This window comes from Paramormyrops kingsleyae, chromosome 11, assembly GCF_048594095.1.
Source record: "Paramormyrops kingsleyae isolate MSU_618 chromosome 11, PKINGS_0.4, whole genome shotgun sequence".
Lineage (NCBI taxonomy): Eukaryota > Metazoa > Chordata > Actinopteri > Osteoglossiformes > Mormyridae > Paramormyrops > Paramormyrops kingsleyae.
In genome coordinates this window covers 26,694,411-26,703,308 of record NC_132807.1, presented here as the reverse complement: position 1 = coordinate 26,703,308, position 8,898 = coordinate 26,694,411, and the positions used below count along the sequence as shown (strand labels likewise).

Below are 8,898 nucleotides of genomic sequence, written 5' to 3'. Positions count from 1 at the left end.
GGTGAAAACATCCACGGCTGCTTTTGGGATAGGGAACCTTTTAAAACCTGTAGCAAATCCGCTACTACCTCAGACCCTTCCTAGCAATCCCATGTTCCCTAACTCATTGCCCAGTGTGGGCACAACTGTGGAAGACTTGAGCTCATTGGCTGCCCTGGCACAGCAAAGGAAAGGCAAGTCCCCCAGCATCACCTCATTTGAGCCCAAGAGCAGTCCAGAGGAGGCTTTCTTCAAACACAAATGCAGGTTCTGTGCCAAGGTGTTTGGGAGTGACAGTGCCTTGCAGATCCACTTGCGGTCTCACACTGGGGAGAGGCCGTACAAATGTAACATCTGCGGGAATCGCTTCTCCACCCGTGGGAACCTGAAAGTCCACTTCCAGAGGCATAAAGAGAAGTACCCTCACATCCAGATGAACCCTTACCCCGTTCCAGAACATTTAGATAACATTCCAACCAGTACTGGCATTCCATATGGCATGTCCATGCCACCAGAAAAGCCAGTGACCAGTTGGCTGGATAGTAAGCCGGTTCTGTCTACCCTGACCTCCTCCGTGGGCCTCTTGCTTCCACCAACCCTCCACAGTCTGCCCCCTTTCATTAAGAAAGAGGAGAGCCATTCTGTGGCCATTATGAGCCCTTCAAGCTCCATCAGAAGCGACTCAGGTGCGGCCGAGCTCTCTGCGAAGACTAACGATTTTGTCTCAGAAGAAGGCGAAGGTGGTACCCTTCCTACCTCAAACGGGAAGACCGAAGACAGCACTCAACCCATCAACTTCTTCACCAGTGTAAGCTCTGCCATGGAGAACAGCAGAGACGGTGCCACCAGCAGCCCTCCTGTGACCACCAATCCTCTGGTGCCGCTCATGTCTGAGCCCTTCAAGGCCAAGTTCCCCTTCGCAGGGCTGCTGGAGCCCATTCACACCTCGGAGACCTCTAAGCTGCAGCAGCTCGTAGAGAACATTGACAGGAAGGGGAGTGACCCAAACGAGTGTGTCATCTGTCGCCGTGTGCTCAGCTGCCAGAGTGCATTGAAGATGCACTACCGCACACACACTGGTGAGAGACCCTTCAAGTGCAGAGTGTGTGGCCGTGCGTTCACCACCAAGGGCAACCTGAAGACGCACTACAGCGTCCACCGTGCCATGCCTCCACTCCGGGTCCAGCACTCCTGCCCTATCTGCCAGAAGAAGTTCACCAATGCTGTGGTCCTGCAGCAGCACATCCGTATGCATATGGGAGGGCAGATTCCCAATACCCCCCTCCCTGACACTTACCCTGAGTCTATGGGGTCAGATGCTGGCTCCTTCGATGAGAGAAACTTCGATGATTTGGAGAACTTCTCTGATGACAACATGGAAAGTATGGAAGACTTCCCCGACAGCAGTATTCCAGACACGCCCAGGTCTACCGAAGCCTCCCAAGACAGCCGGTGTTCCTCCCCGGGTCAGCCTGAGCATATTGGGAGGGGATGTGTGGAGAGCCAGACTAAGGTGACCCAGCAAGAGCTACTGGAGGAGCTGCAGGCCAGCAGAGCAAAATCCATGGAAAATGGCTCTATGGAGGGGGACCGCCTCACCAACGACGACTCATCCCTGGGGGATGATGTTGAGAGCCAAAGTGTTGGAAGCCCAACTCTTTCCGAGTCTACCTCATCAATGCAAGCTCCATCTCCTACCAACAGTGCCCCTATTCACCGCAAGTCCCCCAACTTTGAAGACCGACAGTTGAAGGCTTTGTCACTGGACCATATTAATACGGGTTCCAAGCAGCCCCCGGCCACTGGGGCTCTAGATCTGACATCCTGTAACTCCTCAAAAGACGCCCTGACCATGATGTTTCCCTTCCGTGAGCGCAGCACCTTCAAGAACACAGCGTGTGACATCTGTGGCAAGACCTTCGCCTGCCAGAGTGCCTTGGACATTCATTACCGAAGCCATACCAAAGAGAGACCGTTCATTTGCACAGCCTGCAACCGTGGCTTCTCTACCAAGGGTAACCTCAAGCAGCACATGCTTACTCACCAGATGCGAGACCTGCCCTCACAGCTCTTTGAGCCCTCCACCCCAAGCCCCAGTCCTTCACTCCTCTCCACCAGCTCCCTGGCCTCCATGATCAAGACGGAGGTCAACGGCTTCCTCCACGGCTCCTACCAGGATGTCAAGGACCCTGTGGTGAGCCTGGTGACATCGCAGGCTGCCACATCACCCCCAGTGCTCTCTTCAGCCCCTCCTCGTCGGACACCTAAGCAGCATAATTGCAACTCCTGTGGAAAGACCTTCTCCTCTTCCAGTGCCCTGCAGATCCACGAACGGACACACACTGGGGAGAAACCGTTCGCATGCACTATCTGTGGACGAGCTTTCACTACCAAAGGCAATCTCAAGGTACGTTTAGTCATGGTTGTAAACGAATACTCCTTTGCCTGTTTGTATTCCTAATCATTAACTTCTCAAACTGCACTTTTTTTTTCTCAACATGCACAATAATTGGCACCGTACTCCGTCACAACCATCACGGGGAGTTTTTTTCTATGTGAACCATGCATGTCTGAAAATCACATTTATAGATTTTTTTTTTTTAAATAGTAGAAATATGAAGTAAAAATGCATTGAACTTCACTGAATAGGTACATAGTGGTGGTGTGGGATTTTCATATGGGATTTTTCTCTGTACTGGTGTGATTTAATATCTCTCCTCAGGTTAACCTTCCTAGCCACTAAATACGTGACTAAAATGTCTTTGGCAGTTGAGCAAAAGTGCCCACTTTATATCTAACCGAAATTAAACCATCATGGAAAATCTGTGGGGTAGCCACTTTTTGTGATCAAATAAACAATGTCAGATTTGCAGTCATTAGCTGAGAACTTCTAACAGGTTAGCACTTTGCATGGAATACATGATTTTTATTCTGTATCTTATGGAATGCAAGTCGGTATTAAGTTTACATGTTCAGCTATAAAAAGCTTGGGATTGTGTCATAAAAGCTGCACCATGTTTATGTGCAAAATGTAAAAGAAGAATAACTGTTTTAAATATTAAGGATTTGTTGGCAAAAAACACACTACTTTTGGTGAATAGAGATATTTTACTGCACTGCTTTTCATGCTGCTAAAGCAAATTCTTGCTGAATGTATGAAATACAAATATTACTCTTAACATTCTCCTCAGCTAAACTTTGTCCTACCTGTATCCATCAGTTTGACCTTACAATCATCTTTGGCATTAAGCTGTCTTTGTACCATCTCATCGATGCTTGATTGCTGCCTGTCGCCTATACGCAACACGTAAAGCTTGCGCTATTGTAATGCAGTGTTTCCCCAACCCGGTCCTTGGGGACCTCCCAGACAGTCCATGTTTTTGCTCCCTCTCAGCTTCCTGCCAGACAGTCCATGTTTTTGCTCCCTCTCAGCTTCCTGCCAGACAGTCCACGTTTTTGCTCCCTCTCAGCTCCCTACCAGACAGTCCATGTTTTTGCTCCCTTCCAGCTCCCTACCAGACAGTCCATGTTTTTGCTCCCTCTTTAGCTCCCTGCCAGACAGTCCACGTTTTTGCTCCCTCTCACCTTCCTGCCAGACAGTCCACGTTTTTGCTCCCTCTTTAGCTCCCTGCCAGACAGTACATGTTTTTGCTCCCTCTTTAGCTCCCTGCCAGACAGTCTATGTTTTTGCTCCCTCTTTAGCTCCCTGCCAGACAGTCCATGTTTTTGCTCCCTCTTTAGCTCCCTGCCAGACAGTTCACGTTTTTGCTCCCTCTTTAGCTCCCTGCCAGACAGTTCACGTTTTTGCTCCCTCTCACCTTCCTGCCAGACAGTTCACGTTTTTGCTCCCTCTCACTTTCCTGCCAGACAGTCCACGTTTTTGCTCCCTCTCAGCTTCCTGCCAGAACAGTCCGCGTTTTCGGGAGTGAGCACAATCGTGGACTGTGTGGGGGTCCCCTAGGTGTGAGTTGGGAAACTCTGCTGCAAAGCATTTAGAATTATGGGAACTGGTAGGAAGGCAGCAGGTGCCTAATTTGTTGGATTAAATGACTGCTGCCATTTCTGTTGGTGTGTGTTTGATGTCCCCTTCAAATTAGCCTTGCTAATCTTTCTGTGGGGGCATTTTGTTCTCTGTACAGGTTCATATGGGAACTCACATGTGGAACAGCGCCCCTGCCAGGCGGGGTCGCAGGCTATCTGTGGATGGTCCCATGGCCTTTCTGGGCACCAACCCCGTGAAGTTTCCCGAGATCTTCCAGAAGGACATGGTGTCGCGAGCTGGCAACGGCGACCCCACTGGCTTCTGGAACCAGTACGCCGCGGCCTTCTCCAGCGGCCTGGCCATGAAGGCCAACGAGATCTCAGTCATCCAGAACGGGGGGCTACCACCCCTGTCTGGGGGTGTGGGCCACGGGGGCAGCTCTCCTCTGGGGGGCGGCACGGGGAGCATGGAGAAGTTGCCCGTTTCCGAGGCGAGCACCGCACTTGCTGGGCTCGAGAAGATGGCCGGCGCCGACAACGGGACCCATTTCCGCTTTGCGCGCTTCATGGAGGATAATAAGGAAATAGTCACCAACTAGCCAACGACGGCCTTCCCATAATGCAAAGGGAGGAACAAGGGGGGGGGAGGTCAAGGCAAAAAAGAAAGCTGTTTGAAACTATGAACTTTATCGGGGGGGAAAACTGACTCTTTTTGTACAATGTACAACATGATACAGTTTTAAGACGCTTATTTATTAGTGATTATAACCTTGCTTGGAATCCAGATGAAACATTAACAGTTAGTTTTCTGTTCTATGGCCAGGATGGGTTTGTATGAGTGCTTAAAACGTGCTTTTGAAACTTAGCATTTGCAACCATATCTGGGTAGATGACCTTGGCATTAAATTATTTTATATATGTAGTATATATGTATAACATAGGCTTTGATGTTCCTGTAATGTGTTAGATCTAATAAACAGCAAAGGTTGTAAATAATGTACACTTCTGTGCTGGAAGATCCACTAGCTTTATATCTTTTAATCTTTCCTCTATGAAAAAATAGCGACCGCAGGAGAGTGACTACGAAGCCGAAATCATCTTTTATCCCCGCCATGTCGTTTTTTTTTTCTCTTGAAGGAAAAAATTTAAATAAAACGGCTGTCTAAGTTTTTCATAGAATTAACCCATTTTTTTGTTCACGCTATTCTGTTGTACTCTTACCTAACACTTGTTTTGTAGCGTGTTTTTATTTGTCTTTTGGTTTGAGGTATTAGTTAAAACCTATGACTGCTCTTTGAGGGAAATTTCCAACCTTTTGTCTTCCCTGGCCGAACAGAAAGGGTTTTTTTTTTTTTGTCGTTTTCCTTTTATTCCTTGCGCACTGGAAATGCTGGATCGCCGCGTGCTGCTACATTTCAGCATCTTTCTCCACAACATGCAGCGTAGATGTAGATACTTCTGTACATAATCAGAACTTTTCCAATTTGGTCCATTACGAGAGATGTACCTATTCCTGAAATAGTAGTCCATGTCGACCAGAGGACAAGTACGTGGTTTTTATAATATAAAATTACACGAAGAAGGTTTTGAAAACCTCTTGAACTATATCATGCACTTTCTTTGAAAGTTAAGTATTCCATTCATCTACAGCATAATAGCGAACTAACAAACAAGATAGTCTAATTCCTAACCCTAATAAGCAAATACAGCAGTTTTTTTTTTCCAAAATCAGACATGTTCTCCTACTTAAAGTAATTTTATTCAAGTTGACGCGAGACGTGATGTGAATACGCCTCCTGTGTTATGGTCTAACACTGATGCATACCATTTTCCTTTTATTGTCGTCTCATTTCTTTTGTTACTTTTTGCATCAATATTTAATTAAATGAACACAGAAAGCAAACTACATTACATTCCTAGAATTACGGTCAAGTGAGAACAGCCATTCTCTGCACGCATACTGCTTCTAAAAACCACATGTTAAAATCCCTTCTCTTTGACCGGCGAACAAATAAAAGACGGCTTTTGCAGTGGATCCTGAGCAATTTGTCGAAGGTAAAATTAACGAGTTCGTCTCAGTTGCATAAAAGAAAAAGACTGTGACTGTCGACTCTGTCCACCTTTCCCGCTCTTGTCAATCTACGAAATCCTTACGTGTCCTGTCGAGCCGCCGGAATTGTCTGTACTGATGATTTCTGCGGCCCGTTTGTTTCGAAAAAAATGTTTTATTTCAATGCAAAATGAATATCGTTAAAGGAAGCCTAGCAGAATACTCAGGGACGATTTAAAGTCCCAGGGTACACTGTAAATTATTGTCCATTATCTTAAAGGTGCGAACGCATGCATTTCTTCAATTTAAAAATTGAAAGGGGAGTTCGAAATATGCAAGTCTTAAGTATCATACGTTGGTTCATTAAATGTTTTTAAAGCATCGTGCTACTTGTGCTCAATTTCATTTCTGTTTCTGTTTGGACAATGATCAATGTTTTAGAAAGTTTCCTTAAAATATATATTTTTTAAATTAAAATGATTTTTACTTACTATGTTTCAAATACTGAAAACAATAAATCATCTCAACATTGTGGCTGTTGCATGCTTAAACAGGCTCGTACGTTTCATGGAAAATGTTAAAACGAATTAATAGATAAGACCGCTACAGTTTAGTATACAAACATTAAACTTTGAAATGTCGATATGATCTCGTAAAACCACGCGGTAATTTAACAGATTAAATTAACAGTATTACCTCTGAAATTTTATTTATACAATTAATAATGATTTGAAATTATTTACCTCGGCTTTTAAATAGCTGCATTTAATTTTATACACCATTGCACTTCCTGCAATATAGGATCTGTTAATTTAAGCCCAGCTTTCTCCTAACCTCCTCCCCCTGCCCTCCCTCCACCAGTCTCTCTGGGTTTATAGTTGGCTAAATTCCCCAATATTTACAAGATCTAGATGCTAAATGATCCTTGCAATGGGCCGGTTTTGCCGATAGATCTCCGCCTCTCTCCCCAGGTACTTCTATGGCGATCACATCTGGTCCGCTTATATTATAGGGCTTTGAGCGCAGCATCGGCTTCCGGTTCTTTTATTACAGAAAGCTGAATTTGGTTTACTTAGGTCAGACTAGTGACTGGAAGTATATAGAAGTTTTCAAATTTTCGCACTCAGGTGTTTATTTGTGGAATGCCGTGGGGGAGAAAGAGTATGGAAATTTAACTGAGTGACGGGAGGTGAAAAACATATAAAACCCTTACGTTTAACACATACATAAATAGGTTGTTGCAGCCTTTTGGCAATTCCGGATTGTTTGTTTTACACGTTTAAGGTTCCAATAAATAGGCTAATTTTAGGATTTATTTAAATATTAATCGAGTAAAATCTTATGTTTAATTTTAATTCATTTAACGTTAATAGCCTATATTGATAATCGTTTTCATTTAGAATGTGACGTGTACGTTATAAAATTAGAATAAACAGAATGAAAATGGCTGTCTTTCTGTTGAAAATACGAAAAAAAAGTTTTCATTTTCAAGATATCCACAGTACACAGTTCTATTTTCTTTGCTATTTGTCTAATTGCGCTATAGGTGTTTTATCAACCTCAAGAGAATATATACGGCGTTAGATTTTCGTTTCTTTGCATAATGTATGATTTATTTATTATTGTAATTCTTATGTTGCAGGAACTTATACGCCTATTACAAAGAATAAGAATCACCACAATAATAAAAACCATAACGCAATGGTGTAACGAAACTAAAGCACAGTGTGCAAGTAGGGGATATTGTCATTGACTTGACATATTAGTGTGCAAAGTACTTTCAGTTTAAAATACATTTAAATTATCTTTCTTTATTCATCTGTTTAAAGAAACCTAAGTGAAGAAAAGGTTCCGACAATAAATTAATACGGGAACGTCTTTTGTCGAAACAGCGGGAGTTATTATGGATGTGATTCATGCATCATCTTTTATCGATTTTATTCCATGTACATTTATTATCCCGTGTTTGTAAAGGTTTCTTGTGACTCCAGATATTATTTTGGCCACATCACAAGTCAAAACAGACGTAATGTTTTCGCAATATTAAACTCATTACATGATCTAACTCGGTTCTGACTAAAGCTGTCGTGAAAAGCAAACTTGCGCCCAATTACTACCATCATAGGGCCGTGAAGTCTGTTTGAGGAAACCAGGCAAAGATGAAAAGCTTTCTCCATGTCACTGAGCTGAAGGTAAAAGGGCACACGAAATCTTTCAACACTTAAAAAGAATAGTATGGCCGTCGCATAGGTTTAAATGGAGATAGTATTGACCTCGTATTTTAAGCTACAGCAACAAACTGATCGCGTATATACGTGCCCGGGAGGTAAAGAGCTCCAGCCGTCATTCTACACCCGGGTTAGGAATAAACAAGAAACATAAAGTTGTTTTAAAAGGTTCCACGTCTTAATGTCGTATAACATATTGATTTAAAGTGAAGACACATCACGTATTTGATGTTCTGCATTATTGTTTAAATAATGAATGCCTTAAATCGATGCACACAACGAAAACGTTTGTACTTTAAAGCAAGGCGTGTTGCTTAAACATTTCTCACGACGTATTCGGCCGACAATAATTTCACCTAAAGAACTGTGATCAGAGAACCGAGGGAAGACTTCAATGCTTTGTCATGCTCGCATTAATTAACCTTCGTGTGATGGGGACGCTGAAATTAACACAAGCCGCCTATTCCTTAAAAGAATCTTGGCATCCTATTGTGGTAGAGCAAGTGTTGGGCCTCCGATATGTGGAAAAATTTAAATGATGCAATAGCTTAACTCAAAGGAATAATAGGGTCTGGTGAGACGTGTTTATTTAATTACGCGAACAGTTCCTTTTAATTCGACTATTTAAAGTCGATCAAATCAAGGCTCAATAAGGCCAGA

The 8,898-nt window shown here is 43.6% G+C and overlaps 1 protein-coding gene across 1 annotated transcript in view; it reads left to right on the top strand.

The window, feature by feature from the left end:
• LOC111832751 (sal-like protein 1) overlaps positions 1-6,392 on the top strand; it is a 15,314-nt gene extending 8,922 nt beyond the window's left edge. Inside the window, exons 2-3 of the mRNA XM_023790432.2 lie at positions 1-2,386; positions 4,119-6,392. The exon at positions 1-2,386 is cut by the window's left edge and continues 1,015 nt beyond it. Coding sequence (XP_023646200.1) covers positions 1-2,386; positions 4,119-4,559 — 2,827 coding nt within the window. The 3' untranslated portion in view covers positions 4,560-6,392. The remainder of the gene's footprint in view (positions 2,387-4,118) is intronic.
• Positions 6,393-8,898: the final 2,506 nt, after the last annotated feature.